The 15,637-nt window shown below is 47.4% G+C and overlaps 5 protein-coding genes and 1 non-coding gene across 7 annotated transcripts; 3 read left to right on the forward strand and 3 right to left on the reverse strand.

Moving 5' to 3' along the window:
- The first annotated feature begins 66 nt into the window (after positions 1–66).
- LOC6635793 (superkiller complex protein 3) lies at positions 67–4,528 on the forward strand. The gene is made up of 12 exons (XM_002059346.4): positions 67–244; positions 309–520; positions 580–772; positions 830–1,506; positions 1,564–1,978; positions 2,041–2,223; positions 2,284–2,468; positions 2,527–3,288; positions 3,351–3,782; positions 3,849–4,023; positions 4,089–4,276; positions 4,335–4,528. Exons 1-12 carry the CDS (start codon positions 143–145, stop codon positions 4,489–4,491), a joined length of 3,681 nt encoding a protein of 1,226 aa, XP_002059382.2. The 5' UTR covers positions 67–142; the 3' UTR covers positions 4,492–4,528.
- Positions 4,529–4,570: 42 nt separating this feature from the next.
- TRNAY-GUA (transfer RNA tyrosine (anticodon GUA)) lies at positions 4,571–4,661 on the reverse strand. The gene is given in 2 exon segments: positions 4,571–4,606; positions 4,625–4,661. It is a non-coding gene; the product is annotated as a tRNA-Tyr (tRNA).
- On the forward strand, positions 4,659–8,383 carry Vang (Strabismus domain-containing protein Vang). Its single transcript, XM_002059347.4, has 2 exons — positions 4,659–5,555; positions 5,690–8,383. The coding sequence occupies exons 1-2, from the start codon at positions 5,300–5,302 to the stop codon at positions 7,192–7,194; spliced, it is 1,761 nt and encodes a 586-aa protein (XP_002059383.3). The 5' UTR covers positions 4,659–5,299; the 3' UTR covers positions 7,195–8,383.
- Positions 8,384–8,974: 591 nt separating this feature from the next.
- Positions 8,975–11,935, reverse strand: Pgm2a (phosphoglucomutase 2). Of its 2 annotated transcripts, none has more exons than XM_002059348.4 (5): positions 11,839–11,935; positions 11,158–11,326; positions 11,000–11,101; positions 10,657–10,933; positions 8,975–10,598 (listed from the first exon to the last, which is right to left on the reverse strand). In XM_002059348.4, the coding sequence occupies exons 2-5, from the start codon at positions 11,304–11,306 to the stop codon at positions 9,255–9,257; spliced, it is 1,872 nt and encodes a 623-aa protein (XP_002059384.2). In that variant the 5' UTR covers positions 11,307–11,326; positions 11,839–11,935; the 3' UTR covers positions 8,975–9,254. The 2 variants fall into 2 exon arrangements, with proteins under 2 accessions (XP_002059384.2, XP_070065683.1); XM_070209582.1 differs by lacking the exon at positions 11,839–11,935 and adding an exon at positions 11,796–11,817.
- Positions 11,936–12,185: 250 nt separating this feature from the next.
- On the forward strand, positions 12,186–12,977 carry tsu (40S ribosomal protein S12 homolog tsunagi). Its single transcript, XM_002059349.4, has 2 exons — positions 12,186–12,365; positions 12,452–12,977. The coding sequence occupies exons 1-2, from the start codon at positions 12,305–12,307 to the stop codon at positions 12,886–12,888; spliced, it is 498 nt and encodes a 165-aa protein (XP_002059385.1). The 5' UTR covers positions 12,186–12,304; the 3' UTR covers positions 12,889–12,977.
- On the reverse strand, positions 12,937–15,336 carry Mys45A (SDA1 domain containing protein Mys45A). The gene is made up of 3 exons (XM_002059350.4): positions 14,796–15,336; positions 14,570–14,731; positions 12,937–14,515 (listed from the first exon to the last, which is right to left on the reverse strand). The coding sequence occupies exons 1-3, from the start codon at positions 15,267–15,269 to the stop codon at positions 12,995–12,997; spliced, it is 2,157 nt and encodes a 718-aa protein (XP_002059386.1). The 5' UTR covers positions 15,270–15,336; the 3' UTR covers positions 12,937–12,994.
- Positions 15,337–15,637: the final 301 nt, after the last annotated feature.

The following is a 15,637-nucleotide window of genomic DNA, read 5'->3' on the forward strand; positions in this document are numbered from 1 at the left end:
TGTACTCGATATGCTGTCAGGGTATCTGCTAACCGGCTGAGCGTAATGTGTTCTGCTTCTTATGGGCAAATATTGTTCTCGTAGGGTCACACTGACTTTACCACCTCTCTTGAAATAAGCTCAAATAAAATTTTTTTTTTTTATGATTTCCACAATGAGCGCCAAGGAATCAAAAGCCCTCATCAAGGACATACGAGAAACAATAAAGCTGGCCAAATACGGAGACGCCATACACAAATGCCAAGTGACGACAAATTCAAATATGAGTTCTCTTCGTTTTCATTTTGCTGATGTGACGTTCATTTCAGCGACTGCTCAAAAGCGACCCAAAGAATCATATGGGCTACCTGTTACTCGGCGCCGCCTACCAGTACGTGGACAAGTCCGAGGCGGCCAAATATCTGCGCAAATCCATCGAGTACACAGACGGACCGCCCACAGTCGCCCTGCAGGGCCTGGCAAATTGCGCGCCAACTGCGGAGCTGCCTCAGATTTATGATCAACTTGTGGATTTAGTGCCGTAAATGCAGCCTGGACCAAAGCTAAACAACATCTCTGATATACGATTCATAATTATAGTGAAAAGTGCTTGGACTATTACGAAAAGATCTTTGCACTGGCCTCGGATGCGGCATTGTCCAAGGTCTGTTTGGGCATATTCAAAAAGCGAGCTGAAAATCCGAATGACAGCAATTTCAATAAGATTCTGGAATATCTCGGCAGAATATGGTTTGCCAGCGAAATGGAGATATCAACTGCTGAGAGCGAGCTTGTAAGTAGAATCCTTCTTGCTCGACAAGTTATTAAATTCTCATTTATTTTGTGATAGTACAAAATGAGCATGGAACATCTCGTGACTGCCGCAGATGCAGATCTAAAGGGCATGGTATATAAACGCTATCTGAGGTGGCTCTACAAGCAGCGGGACTTTGTGTCCTGCATACGCAACGCCTGCAACATGACCGTGTCGCATCCGCGTGATGTCTACGGCTACGAGTGGATATGCAAGACCTATTGCGAGAACCATGATCGGGCGCACAGCGAGGCCTGGCAACGGGAACTGCCCCTAGCTATACATACATACGCCGAGCAGCTGCTGGCACTGAACCCCAACTCAAATTTGGCATTGCTTGTCAAGGCATTGGATCTGTTTACCCAGGAGCAGTATATTCAGGCACGTCAGTTGGCGCTGCAAGCGCTTGAATGCCAGCCTGGCTACAGGGTGGCCCAACAATTGCTGGCGCGCATCCATATGAAATTGGGTGCACACAGAATGGCGCTGCTGCTGTGGCAGGAGCTGGGCGAAGAGCACGAAGAGTATGCGCAGTGTCTGTCATACGGGAAAGATGCCAAACAGCTGCAAGAAGCCGTCAGGCTTCTTAAGGACAGCCCATCTAAAGACGAACTAAATGTCAAGGCATTGGCGCGCTGCTATTTCAAGCTAGGCGAAACGCAGCAGCTGCACAGTTTGCCCTTGGATGCGGTCACACGCGCGGAATATCTATTGTAAGCTATATAGTTCCCACGAGACGTTATGCTTTAATATGTCTATGTTTTTTGTAGAACACCCACCGAAGCGCTGCAAGCTATGGCCAGCAACGAGTCTTTTGAGGCGCAACTCTTGTGTGGCAAGCTGCACATGCAGCTGCAGCACTATGCCGAGGCACTCAACTGCATGCTGAAGGCCGCACGACTGCAGCCGCACATTGCCGAGTGCTTTGAGCATTTGGCCCGTTTGTATCAGGCGAATGGCGACATTTCACGCGCTCGCAAATGCTACGAGAAGTGCGTCAGTCTCAATGCCTTGGCCGAACAGGCTGTAGATGCCCTCAGCTGCATCTATCAGCAGCTGGGCGAGGAGGAGCTAAATGAAGCACTTCTGCTGAATACCCTACGTCACATGAGCAACGACGCGGATGGCATTCGGTTTCAGTACAAACTGGGCTTGCACTTTTTGCAAGTCAAGAAACTAGATAACGTAAGTCTAAGTACTTTAGTTTTTAACTAAATACACATCTTTCTATTGCACATTTCTTTTAGGCGATTCAATACTTTCGCATTGTCATTAAGCACGATTTTAAATGCATGGCCTATTGGGAATCCCTGGGCGATGCTTATGCGGCACGCGGCTCCTACAATTCCAGCATACGTGTCTTTCAAAAAATACTCGAGCTTTCGCCCAACAACTGCTATGCGAAACTCCAAATAGGTGTCATCAAGACGGTTATTATAGTGGGAATATTGAATGCAATACCTTTATGTTAATATATTATTTCCTTTCAGACGATTCGCATGTATCCCGAGGCAATTGCCGACTTCGATGAGCTTCTCAGAGAGCATCCGGATTATCTGCCGGCCTTAAAAGGCGCTGCCGAGGCGCATATCGGCCTGGCCCACAACCTAAAAACTCAGAATCTTTATGGGCGGGCCAAGGATCATTTCCAGCTGGCTCTTGGACACTTGCAAAGGTCTCACTGATAACAGATATATCTTATATCAGCTGACCCACATTTTGCATCTTCACAGCGCCTTCTTGGACACCAAGGCTCAGGGCATGGTTTGGTTGTGGCGCCTCACGGCCAGCGTCTTGGTGCAGACATCGCAGTTGCCCCAGTCTCTGGCCAATTTGGATGTGGCTGGTAGTTTGGCCAAGCGCGAAGAGGAAATCGCTTACCTGTCACGCAAGGATCTATTGCAGCTGGCGCAAAGATTTTATCTGTGCGCCTTGAAGCTAAAGCAAAACACATATTTGTGGTACGAATTGGCTTTGTGCAGCTACTACAGCGCCGTCTATATGCCAGAGGATGCAAAGGCTCATCTGGAGACCGCCACCAAGGTGTGCAAAATGGCCATCAAGGAGTGCCCCAATCGCTGGCACAACTGGAATCTTTTGGGCGTTGTCAATATGCACGCCGCCAACGAGAATCTGCCTGTGGCGCAGCATTGTTTCATTCAGGCAGTTGTGCTGGATCGAAAATCCTACACGGCCTGGACAAATCTGGGTGTGCTGTACATCAAGCTGAACGATATACGATTGGCCAACGAAGCCTTTAAGCGTGCCCAACAATCAAGTCCCGTCTATCCAAACGCCTGGATTGGACAGGCCCTGGTGGCCGAAATAATTGGTGAGCGAGAGGAGGCATTTGATCTCTTTCGACATTGCCAGCAATTCGGCTATCATCCGGAGGCAGCACTAGGCTATGCACACTGGGTGTGCCATGAACTTTCCAATCCGCATGCCAAGAAACATATCCATGCGGATGTCTATGCCTTGGATGCCATAAATTGGTTTGTTAGATTCATTTAATTTTCGCGATTTCATTAAGTGTCCTCTGTTTCGTTGTTTCTAGGTATGTTCAAAATGAGGAGGCGGAGGCCAGCGTTTCGTCGCTAACTATTCAGGGATTCTTGTGCGCACGCCTGAAACTGTACCAACAGGCAATCAATGCATATAAACGGGCCTGCAAAGAGTCGGAGCCGGGTGATGATCGTGACAAGCTATATACCAACCTGGGCTATCTTTACTTGAAGCTGGGCCAGCCTGGGCAGGCTGTTAGCGCCTTAAACACGGTGGCCCATGCCACATTTAAGCCCATTATTGGTTTGGCCTTAGCCTATTATCGCTCTGGTCAGCTGCAAGAGTCGTACTCGATCTATAACTCGGTGCTCAGCAGCGTTGTTGGACAGAATGATGAAAAGGCAGCAACTATTTTGGTGGCAATGGCCTCCATGGTCTATGCCTATCAGGGCGAAACGGATACCAAAACATTGCTATATCAATGGTAATCAAATCAAATTAGCCTAAAATCGTGGCCAAAGCTAATCAACTTGTATTTCCTTCATCATAGCATACTACTCAAAGACGTGCCAATCCAGGCATTGTTCTCGGCCTGTGCCCTGGGTGTACTGCATCGGGACAACGAGCTGATTCAGATTATCATGTCTGAGCTGAGGGCTTACCACTTCAACGAGACGCACTGCGCAGATGTGGCCTACCTCACGGCCCACAACTGCTTAATCAATGTAAGCTATGCGGATTAGTTTTAACCATATCACATATTACATTAAATTTCTATTACTCTGCTCAGGAGGGTCCCCGCCAGGCTCTTAACTACCTGCAAAAACGTGTACGCATGTTTCCTCACAACGCTGCCCTGCGCAAGATCTTTGTCAAGTTTCTGCTTGACTATTTCCATGAGGATTCCGCCTACCAACGGGCCATAGCAAATATGGCTTTGATTGCCCTCAAATTGGGCCACTCCAACATGGGCGACAGGTATGCTATTTCGCACTTACACGTATATCACTTTGTTAACTATTCTTTTTTGTTTTAGCATTAAAGCCAGCGAGCAGTCAGAAACGACCATCCTTGCCAGTCGCGCTCTGGAGCCTGTGGACAAGGAGCATTCTCTAAAACTCATTCAATGCGCCATACGCATGAATCCAATCAATCAGCAAGCAAGGCAATTGCTTGCCAGCATAACTGCGTGATAGCCCGAAAACTAATTAAAAATTAAGAACAATAAAATAGTTTATTTTCTTAATTAAAAGGAAAGAGAAAAAGTAAAAATCCTTCGAGCCGGAGTCGAACCAGCGACCTGTGGATGTCTACAAGAATTTCTCACTACAGTCCATCGCTCTACCAACTGAGCTATCGAAGGCGCGTATCAGTCGCGCACCCAATAGCATTCACTTAATGACAGCAAAAACCCAACATTTTCCGACCGAAAGGTGTTGCAAAACACCAAAAAGCTTTCTTGTGTATGTGTGTGAAAAACGCAGTATTTTTTTATTGTTAGTGTGGTGACACTGGCCGCCATTCTTTCTGGTCGGGGTTGATGCAAAACCATAGTGAAATAAAAGCAGTAAAATGTGTATTAAATAGTGAAAAATATCAATGAAAGCAACATGCAAATGTAGTTAAAAAGTGTTAATACGCTGCCTGCCTTGTTAGTTAGAGAAATTCGTGTGAAACGTTTTGCAAAGCTTTGCTGCAACCAGTGCATCAGAGGGAACGGCGTCTACTTGCAGCAGCGACAGCGACTCCGACTCCACCCTGCGCACCGCTTGCACCGAAATACCTATGTATGTGCTGCACACACATTCAAACGAAACACATATGCACATGTATATATACATGAACAAAAAAAACCTGCTGCCGTCGGCCGTAATTACAGTTAGACACTAAAATAGCAACACGGTCAGTTAATTAGGGTACAAAGCGCGAGTTCAGGTGGCGACGGCGACGGCGACAGCGACTGGAACGACGCCCACGCACGCTTCCAATTGCAATTTTGCAATGGAAAACGAATCCGTCAAATCGGAACACAGTGGACGCTCGCGACGCTCTCGCAATCACAATAACAACAGCAGCAGCGCCGGCGGCGGCGGTGGAGGAGGAGGTAACGTTGGTGGAGGTGGCGGTGGCGGTGGCACCGTAAATAACGGATATCACAGGGATCGTTCGCGTCACTCGCATCGCAGCACCCACTCATCCAAGTCGGGCAAGGGACGCGGCGACATGGCGCCCTATCAGACCAGTGTAAATATGACGGGTAAGCAGACGCAGAGGGGGGGGGCCTGTTCTGGATACCGGAACAATCCACGGATTCAAAATGGATTTCGTTTGAATCTAGAGAACGGGTCCCAAATATGCCTTAGTAACAACTCACAGGTAAATCCCTTTCAGGCGACGAGTCACGTGACGGCCAGGAGGTGATCGAAGTGCAAATTCTGCCGCAAGATGAGAACTGGGGTGAGAATACGACTGCCGTGACGGGCAACACATCGGAGCAGAGCATATCCATGGAGGACATCAATAATATGTGGCATCGCGAGAACGACAAGGGCTTCGGCTTTGCCTGTCGACGCTACGTGGAGTCCACATTCTATTTTCTGCTCGGCTGTGCCGCATTCTTCTCACCCGTTGCCATGGTTGTGATGCCGTACATTGGCTTCTTTCCATCGGCCTTCGATCATCCGGAATTGACGCAAACGGTGCGCACCCAGCTGCTCGCCTGCAGCGAGCAGTGCAAGGGACAACTGGTCTCGCTGGCCGCCCGCCTCCTGCTGCTGGCCATCGGCCTGTGGGCTCTGTTTATGCGCCGCACAACGGCCAGCATGCCGCGCATCTTTCTCTATCGCGCCATTGTACTGCTGCTGGTCACCATTTGCACCTTCGCTTATTGGCTCTTCTACATTGTTCAGGTCACGAACGGCGCCAAGATTGTGGTCGAAACCGGCGGCGATGCTGTTGACTATAAATCGCTCGTAGGCTATGCCACAAACTTTGTGGACACGCTGCTCTTTATACACTATGTGGCCGTGGTGCTGCTGGAGCTGCGCCATCAGCAGCCGTGCTACTATATCAAGATCATACGCTCGCCGGACGGCGTCTCGCGCTCCTATATGCTGGGCCAGCTGAGCATACAGCGCGCCGCAGTCTGGGTGCTGCAGCACTACTATGTTGACTTTCCCATCTTCAATCCGTATCTGGAACGCATACCCATTTCCATATCGAAGTCGCAGCGCAACAAAATCTCAAATAGCTTCAAGTATTACGAAGTGGACGGCGTCAGCAACTCGCAGCAGCAGAGTCAGAGTCGCGCCGTGCTGGCGGCGAATGCGCGTCGCCGGGACTCCTCGCACAATGAACGCTTCTACGAGGAGCACGAGTACGAGCGTCGCGTCAAGAAGCGACGTGCACGTCTCATTACCGCCGCCGAGGAGGCCTTCACCCATATCAAGCGCATACACAACGAGCCAGCGCCAGCGTTGCCGCTGGATCCGCAGGAGGCGGCGCAGGCCGTATTTCCATCGATGGCCCGGGCATTGCAGAAATATTTGCGTGTCACGCGACAGCAGCCGCGGCATACATTCGAGAGCATACTGAAGCATCTGGCGCACTGCCTGAAGCACGATCTGTCGCCGCGCGCCTTTCTCGAGCCCTATCTGACCGAGTCGCCGGTGATGCAGAGCGAAAAGGAGCGCCGCTGGGTGCAATCGTGGTCGCTGATCTGCGATGATATCGTCTCGCGACCCATTGGCAACGAATGCACCTTCCAGCTGATACAGAACGATGTCTCGCTGATGGTCACCGTGCACAAGCTGCCGCATTTCAATTTGGCCGAGGAGGTGGTCGATCCCAAGAGCAACAAATTTGTGCTCAAGCTCAACTCGGAGACGTCCGTATGACAGCATCATCAGAGAACGCCGCCGCCCATGGTCACGCCCACGCACAGCAATCAAACGCAATCCTCGTATTTGCATGTCTTTGTCTGAGAAGCTACCTAAGTGGGATTTTAAAGGTTTTTATAAATTCTACCTTATTTTGGTCCGATCGAAAATAGAGGCAGAAACAAACATGAGCCGGCCAACGCCGGGCAATGCTCGCTAGTATTTTATATGATTAGATTAAACTTTTAAGCAGCTGCTCCTGCTCCTAAAACCCATAGAGGGATGAACCTATTTTAATTCGGAGTTTTTCCTTAAGATTCATTTCGAAAAACTCACTTCAGGAGTTGACCATGCTCAAGCCCAGTGAAATACATAAAAATATCCTAAGCTAACGCACACATATCACACGTCCCTTGAAAATGACAAAATACAAAACTGACTTACAAGTTCCCAAAGTATTAATCTTAGGTAATCGAAAGAACGTAAAACTCAAAACAACTTTCGAATGCAGCTTCAATTTGTGTACTGCCCTTTTCGTTTATTTTATAGAGAATATCAGCTAAGTTAATATAAAATCGATTCCCATTTTGGCCAGCTGTAAGGTTGTGGGTCTAAGGACTTGCGCCAAGAGTGTGTCCCAGAATTGGTATGCAACACTCTGGGCGCGATTCGGCCAAGATTTTTCTAAGGTTTTTGCAACTCAAACCCAAACTACTGCGACTCGACATATCTATAGAGATATAGCAGATATATATATAGAGAGAGAGAGAGAGCTCTCCTGTAACTCGAATGTAACTTGTGACAAATACATAACTTAAGCAAGAGACTGCATTAATGCATTTTATATACACTCAAATCTCCGACTTATATATATATATATATTTGTACTAACTACCTAATCGGTGCATAGCAACAGACTAGAGCACACACTAGGCACGAAAATTGATAAGCTAAAGTAAACATTTTATTATAAATGATAATGATAAGTACTTACATACCCCCTACATACATCTATATATATATATATATATATATTTATTGTAGCGACAACTTTGCCTAGTTTTGCCCACTTTTTATTTCATTTTCTAGCCAAATGCTTTTTACCAGCACCCTTTTTTTTACTCGCTCGATCCATGTGAAGCTATTTATGGCCTATTTATAGATTAACGCACACTCCAGCTGTATTAATAAACGGGAAATAAATCTCTGCGACGGCTTTTGTTCAAATTAATTGTTTACATAAACAAGCATTTCTTGAGAGTTTGAGTCGCATCTGTATCTGTTCGTATGCGTCATGGATGTGTATTATGTGACAAGGGCTATCGAAATCCGTTCAATATGCAAGTGACGCAGAGAGAGTCGAGTTTTTAACGATTGCCCACTCAAGTCAATTATGCGTGATAAGGCTTGAGGCCTGAGACAAGAGCAAGCAGACCGAAGATTGTATACCCTATCTTCTATACATCCCAAGGGATATACATTTTATTTATGTCCAATAGGCTATACAAGCTTCGGCCTGCTGATTCTTCTCTAAAGCCTTCGGGCTTACAATTTTCAAGCGAGTCGATTTGTTTGAGCGTCGAGCTAGCCGGCAAGAAGTCGCCGGCTCAAATTTAGCAAAAAAAAAAACTTCATTTACGAGCGTTAAAAGAGTTTACCTCAAACAAATATATATTCATATGAGCAAAGGTAATTCGTTTTATGACACAATCGTAATACCCTCCGGCAGGGTATAAAGTAGGAAATCTGATTTCAATTTATGATAGTTTGAATTGGTTTCGAATAGAGATTGATTCGATTTGTGTTTGTGCTAGTTGGAAATGTTTATTATGCATAAATATTGTGCTTATATATGGTACTATATTTAAACATGTCTATTAGCATTTGCTTTAGTATAGTATAAATATCAGTTAGTGACTAAATGCAACAGCTACATAAATGTGTATTTGGTTTTGTAGAGTGTTCCAAGTGCTGCTCCTCTGAAGACAACTGGGAGAGAGGGAGAGAGGGAGAATTCATACACAAGCGTATTGAATGTGCGTAGTCAAATTCGGTTTATATAATTAAAGGGTATTCATTCAGTCGGCGGACTTGCGCTGCAGCTGATTCTTTTCGGGCTCGTAGAACTCATTGACAAGCGCCTCTTCCATGTCTTGGAGCGTTTGGGTGAGCTGCTCCCAGCCCTTATCGGCCGGTTTGCCGCACATCTCGGCATAGTATTTCATTTTGGGCTCCGTGCCGCTGGTGCGCAGCGTGATAACCACGCCGTTCTTGAACGTAAACGTTATCATCTGGGAGCTGGAGCTGACCGGCAGCGTGGCCTTCTTGTCCGCCGCGCTGCTGTCATAGCCCGTGGTCAGGTCGCGCACGTGCTCGATTTCGTATTTGCCATTGAGTATGCTCGGCGGATAGGTGTTCGCCTGGCCATTGTTGAATGTGCGCAGCCGGTTGAAGATCTGTTTGATCTTTAGCTGATCGGAGCAGATGACATAGGAACAGATGCTCGTGTGGTAGCCGTAGATCTTGTATATCTCCGACAATTTCTGTTGCAGTGTCATGCCCTTCTCGTGGTGCAAATAACGTGCCATTGTGGCGACATGGGCCGCAGCGCTGACGCCATCCTTGTCGGGCACATTTGTGGAGATCATAAAGCCGATGGCCTCCTCGAAGGCAAACAGTACCGTTCTGCCAGCCAGCTCCGCCTCGATGGCCTTGTTGGCCATCCATTTGAAGCCCGTCAGAGTTTCGTAGAAGATGAAACCCTCAATGGCCGCCATTGATTTCAATATCTTCGAGCTGACCGTGCTGGCAATCATCACGCACTTGGACATATCTGCATTTGGATGGCGCATCTTATGCATCTCTAGTGCCCACCAGCCGAGCAATGCGCCCAGTTCATTGCCGTTGAATAGCTTAAACTTCGTATTGCTTTCATCAAATTCGGCAACTGCCAAACGATCGGCATCCGGATCGTTGGCCAATATGATATTACATTTCTGGTCCGTTGCTGTTTTAATGGCCAGATCCAGGGATGTCTTGCCCTCCTCTGGATTGGGCATAGGGGTCGTTGGGAATTCCGGATCGGGCTCAACCTGCTGAACAACAGGCACAACTGGCCGCAGATTAACCTGCTCAATGGCCTTCGCCACATACGCGTAGCCAATGCCATGCATGGCCGTGTACGCGAAGCTCAAATCACACGTCGCATTGGCTTTTAAAAGTGAGTCCGGAATTGTCTTTAGCAAAGCATCGTAATAGGCAGGCTCGACCTGTTCGTAGGGATCGCTGAGGTACGCGTTGGACCACAAGGTTGCCTCGTCGATTGCCCAATAATTCTCCGCTGGTTCCAGATTTTTAAGTATGGCCTTGTGTATGCCCGCATCGTGCGGGGAAATAATCTGGGCGCCGTTCGTCCAATAAACCTGCAAATAATCTATGCATAAACCTTCAAACGACTCGAATTGAGTGCAGTTTCCATACCTTGTAGCCGTTGTCCTTCTTGGGATTGTGCGATGCAGTCACCTGCACGCCCGCCAAACAGTTCAGCTTCTTGATGGCGAATGGCACAAAGGGCGTGGCCGCGTAACGCTTAAATAGATAAACGCGAAAGTTGTTCTTCAAGAAGACAAGGGCCGACAATTCGGCAAAACGCTTGCTATTATGTCGCGCATCGTAGCCAAAGACAATGCCACGTTTCGACCAGGACGACTTGTCCGCATACTGCTCCTTTAGATAAGCACAGAGTCCTTGGGCGGTTCTGGGGGGAAAACCGAAAAAAATAAATCACTTGTAATCGGAGACTTGCTCTTCAATGGAAACTCACTGCACAACAACCAAGTCGTTCATGGAATCGAAACCCGCTCGCATTTCAGCACGTAGCCCGGCCGTGCCGAATGCAATCCGGTTGAGGAGACGCAACTTGAGCCTGTCGAAAGATTGCACTTGGATTATTTGTTTATATTGAGCATATGCATTACGTACGTGCCCCAATCTTTGGCCTCGATCAGCTTTAAAATTTCTTTCTTCGTTTTCAAATTTCCATCCCATTTTACCCACTTCTCTATGAGATCATCCAATTCCGTTTCGCCTGAGAGCGTCATGTTTTTAAGTTCATTTATCTCCTGGGCCATTGGGAACTATGTTGAAAAATCTAGAAAAATATTAAAAAAAAAAACGCTAGAAGCATTAAAAATGTTTATTATTATTAGAGCATATCCTTAAAAACAACTAGCAAACGTTTTAAAGAGAACTTCCTCAACTTATCCTGTACTCGAACCAGGATTCCTCTCACTAGTTCACTGAGACAACTCTTCTATCTAGGACATGCACCCTGTATTTATTCCAGTTTTTTTTTTAGTACGTTACAAATAAGTACAAAATTCCTACGGGACACCGCAAGACACAGCAAGGACGTGCATTTAGCAACGTTAAAAGAAAAAACATAATTCTTTAACCACACACACACACACACACACACACGCACGCACGCACATATATTAAAGAAGAGATGAGTAATTGCAGCCGTCGTCCGATGTTTTTCTCTCTTAATTGATGGCAACAGCAGCTGTTAACGACACACACCCCTATCTATAGTGCCAAATCACATTGAATGTACGCACATATGCTTATACGTATTTATTTATGAATTGCGGCTTATCTCACCCGGTAGTTGGTTTTTTAATGAAGACCCCGCACGAAGCCTCGAACTTGCTAGGGAACAACAACAAATCGCACTAATGAGACCGTGAATTTCAAACCAGCAAATCGTAAAAAGTACAAATTAATCCATAAAATACCAACTGGATATTGAAAAAATACCATCTTAACTAAAAGTCGCAAAACAAATGTTTATTTTTAAATTTGCAAAAGTAATTTATTTTTTGGCAGATTTTATAGTTTTTTGTGTGAGCTTTTAATTATAATTCTTATATATTTGGTTTTTAAATTATTATTTAAATACCAACTGAGATCTAGTTCAGTTCACGGAACCGCTGTATTTAGTTCATTGAAGTTTTGCCATAGAACGCCGAAGAAAAAAAAAAACAACTACAACACGCGGAGAAAACAGCTTAAAATATTTAAGAAAAATATCAATAAATTCGTAATTGTTAGTCAAAAAGTAGAGAAAATGGCTGATGTGCTAGATATCGACAATGCCGAAGAGTTTGAAGTGGATGAGGATGGCGACCGTAAGTATTTGCCAAGCCGGCTAATAATGCTGCTCTAATAACTCACACCCACACACACACACACCTACCCACACGCACACGCATAGAGGGCATTGTGCGCTTAAAGGAAAAGGCCAAGCACCGCAAGGGACGCGGTTTCGGCAGCGACAGCAACACACGCGAGGCAATACACAGTTATGAGAGGGTGCGGAATGAGGACGACGACGAACTGGAGCCAGGGCCGCAGCGTTCGGTCGAGGGCTGGATATTGTTTGTCACCTCCATACACGAGGAGGCGCAGGAGGATGAAATCCAGGAGAAGTTTTGCGATTATGGCGAGATCAAGAACATTCACTTGAACCTGGATCGGCGCACAGGCTTCTCCAAGGGCTACGCACTGGTCGAGTATGAGACGCACAAGCAGGCGCTTGCCGCCAAGGAGGCGCTCCATGGCGCCGATATAATGGGCCAAACGATTCAAGTGGATTGGTGCTTCGTGAAGGGACCGAAGCGCGTCAAGAAATCGGAAAAGCGTCGCAGATAGGAAATTTGAATATATATCTAACTCTTAAACTAGCATAAAACCAACGAATACAAATGGAAAATAAATTTTATTGCAGTGGCAATGCGAAAGGCGGGTTTGCCCGCGGCTACTTCATCTTCTTCTGGTGCAGCAAGTGCTTGCGCATGGCCAGCTGCTTGTCGCGGAAACTCTTCTTGACCTTGGAGCGCGCCTTGTGCCGCAGCATGCCAAAGTTCTTCGTCTTGCGCTTCTCCCGATTCGTCTTGGAGCAGTTCTCATTGACACGTCCGTCCTTCCAGCCGAAACGCTCGCGATCCTGACGACCCGCCTGCACCGTCTCGAGGCGCGACTCCTTGTCGTGCTTGCGCTTCTTGTAGATCATCTCAATGCTGTTCAGCTTGACAAACTCGGCGCGATCCTGCTCCAAGGGCCGCTTGCGGGCACTTGTTACCGTCTTCTTCAGATTGGCGGCATTGATGCGCTTGAAGTCCTCGTCCGTGAAGATGCGCGTCAGCGCCAATTCCTGCGCAGCTTCCTTCTGGTTAAGCAACTTTATGTTTGCCTTCTCCTTTTTGTTCGCCTTGGGCGACGTTTCGTCGCCCTCGCTTGCAACGCCCTCATCAGACTCCTCTGCATCGACGTCCTCCTCTGCGTCATTGTCGTCGTCATCATCCACTTCGTCCTCTTCACTGTCACTGCCTTCCTCCTCCTCGTCATCATCGTCGCCACTTTGCGCTGGACCCTCGCCATCGCTGTGCGCCACGTTCACCCACTCGCCATCATTGGAGTCCGTGTCATCGTCATCGCTGCCTATGTCTATGGTCTTAGAATTCTTGAGCAGAGCCTCGGCACCAAGCACCGTATCCTGGACATCGCGTTCGCCATAGGCGCGAACCTTGCGCTCCGCCTGCGCCTCTGTCTGGCGACCGCGATCCTTTTTGTGTAGCAGCTTTGGCAGCTGTTCGCGATAGAGCGTGATGAGTGAGCGTGCGGCCATCATTACAGACTTCTCCTTGTACGTCTTATACATGGCCAGATCCTGCAGCAGATCCTCGCCCATGGCCAGCGGACAGCGCATGCATATTTCGCGCGTGGCATTCAAGCCAATGGCCATGACATCGCTCGAGTTGCGTTCCGTGATGAAATTATTCGCAATGGTCTTCAGTATGGGCTCGATGATGTCACCGGGCACCAGCTCGTGGGATGCCTGCGCCGCGAACTGCAGAACGCGCGTCACCTGGCGCTGATGCGGCTGCATGAAGCGCGTGATATACGGATAAAAGCCGAAGAGGAACAGCTCGTGTATGCCAATCAGACGGGAGATGACGTCCAGATGCATTAACTTGACCTCGAAGCGCTCGTTGCTCGACTGCAGCTGCTTGAACAGACCCTCGGCCATGCCCTGCGGATTGTGGATCAGGTGGATGGCCGAGAAATTGAAGGCGGGCGCGTTCTTCTTTTTCTTTTGCGCCTTCACGGCCTGCTTCTTGATCTGCTGCAGCTGCTTCTGGCGCTTCTTGGTCTTCTTGTTGACACGATTCGCCATGAGCGCGCCCTTCAGGTCCACCTCGGGCTCGCTGTCCGAATCGGTGGCAGCTTCATCCTCATCGTCGTGGCCCAGAAAGAATTTCAGCGATGTGACCAGCACCTAAAATGGCATAGATATGGATTACAGAGAAGCAAGTTTGACTTTGCCACAAACCTTGGTGATGGGCGAGAAGCAGCCGACGCTGGCGATGACATTAACCGACTTGGCATCGTTCCAGATGTTCTTCTTGTAGAGCTCGATCATAATGTCGGCCGACATTTTGGCAGCCTTTGGATTGGCGTCCTTCAGCATGCCGTACATGAAATTCTGCAGGCTCTGTAAAGATAATTTTTAGTGATAAAATGTGGAGCAAGTGCAGCAACAGGTGGCCCCCACTTACCGAATTGAGCTTCATGTCCTTGTGCTTGGCATTCATGTTCTTGATGTCGTTGACAATGTGCGTCTGCAAGAACGTGCGCAGATTTTTGTCCTGGCAGCGCAGCAGCTGGAAGAACAGCTCCAGTATGTCCAAGGCAGGGACAAGATTTTTATTGCGCAGCAGAATTAAAGCCTTGACAAAACAATTTCGCATTGCTGGATCCAGGACGGTGGCGCTGCTTCTCAGCAGATCGGTCAGGTGCTTGGGAAACTGCTGGCACACGTGCGGATAGCATTGTGCCACCTGGGCAATAAACATTATGATCTCGTCCAGCGATTTGTTTTCCTCGCCCGGATTCAGGGCGAAGATCTCGAGCAGACTTAGGAAATGCTCGTATTGTGTGTGAAACTCATCGCTGTAGGATTCGGGATCACGTTTGATGAGATTTTGCAACTGCGGAAGATTATCCGGCAGTTGATTGTTGGGTCGCACCATAGTAAGACGTAAATTTTACGTCTTGAAAGTGCGTTCAACAATTAATAAAAGAATGCACGTGTCTTCTTCTTCTTCTTACTGCATGAACAGTGCTGCCACCCTGTTTCGTTTGACGCGTTCCCACTTGAAAAACATTGTGCAAACAGCTGATTGAATGTTAAGTCAATAATTTCATATATAATTTGCAAATATGATAAGGTTTAGAGAGGGCAATTTAAATTCAAACATTGCGACACATATATATATCTTGTTGTTTTCGATAAAATCTTCAAAACGCGGCTGCAGTGACAACGTTTTCCAACACAGCAGCAAAGGAAGTAATAACAAAAAAAAAAGGATTTAAAGTTTCTAAAGTTGCTTTAAAGCAC

This window comes from Drosophila virilis, chromosome 5 (assembly GCF_030788295.1).
Source record: "Drosophila virilis strain 15010-1051.87 chromosome 5, Dvir_AGI_RSII-ME, whole genome shotgun sequence".
In the NCBI taxonomy this organism is placed as follows: Eukaryota; Metazoa; Arthropoda; class Insecta; order Diptera; family Drosophilidae; genus Drosophila; species Drosophila virilis.

Coding starts and splice junctions, on each gene's coding strand:
- LOC6635793 (XM_002059346.4), top strand. CDS start 143: ATGATTTCCACAATGAGCGCCAAGGAATCAAAAGCCCTCATCAAGGAC. Junction 521..579: donor CAACTTGTGGATTTAGTGCC/GTAAATGCAGCC, acceptor TCATAATTATAG/TGAAAAGTGCTTGGACTATT. Junction 3,289..3,350: donor GCCTTGGATGCCATAAATTG/GTTTGTTAGATT, acceptor CGTTGTTTCTAG/GTATGTTCAAAATGAGGAGG.
- Vang (XM_002059347.4), top strand. CDS start 5,300: ATGGAAAACGAATCCGTCAAATCGGAACACAGTGGACGCTCGCGACGC. Junction 5,556..5,689: donor GACCAGTGTAAATATGACGG/GTAAGCAGACGC, acceptor AATCCCTTTCAG/GCGACGAGTCACGTGACGGC.
- Pgm2a (XM_002059348.4), bottom strand. CDS start 11,306: ATGGCCCAGGAGATAAATGAACTTAAAAACATGACGCTCTCAGGCGAA. Junction 10,934..10,999: donor AACGACTTGGTTGTTGTGCA/GTGAGTTTCCAT, acceptor TTTTCCCCCCAG/AACCGCCCAAGGACTCTGTG. Junction 10,599..10,656: donor AGAAGGACAACGGCTACAAG/GTATGGAAACTG, acceptor GATTATTTGCAG/GTTTATTGGACGAACGGCGC.
- tsu (XM_002059349.4), top strand. CDS start 12,305: ATGGCTGATGTGCTAGATATCGACAATGCCGAAGAGTTTGAAGTGGAT. Junction 12,366..12,451: donor AGTGGATGAGGATGGCGACC/GTAAGTATTTGC, acceptor GCACACGCATAG/AGGGCATTGTGCGCTTAAAG.
- Mys45A (XM_002059350.4), bottom strand. CDS start 15,269: ATGGTGCGACCCAACAATCAACTGCCGGATAATCTTCCGCAGTTGCAA. Junction 14,732..14,795: donor AGGACATGAAGCTCAATTCG/GTAAGTGGGGGC, acceptor TTATCTTTACAG/AGCCTGCAGAATTTCATGTA. Junction 14,516..14,569: donor GCTTCTCGCCCATCACCAAG/GTTTGTGGCAAA, acceptor ATGCCATTTTAG/GTGCTGGTCACATCGCTGAA.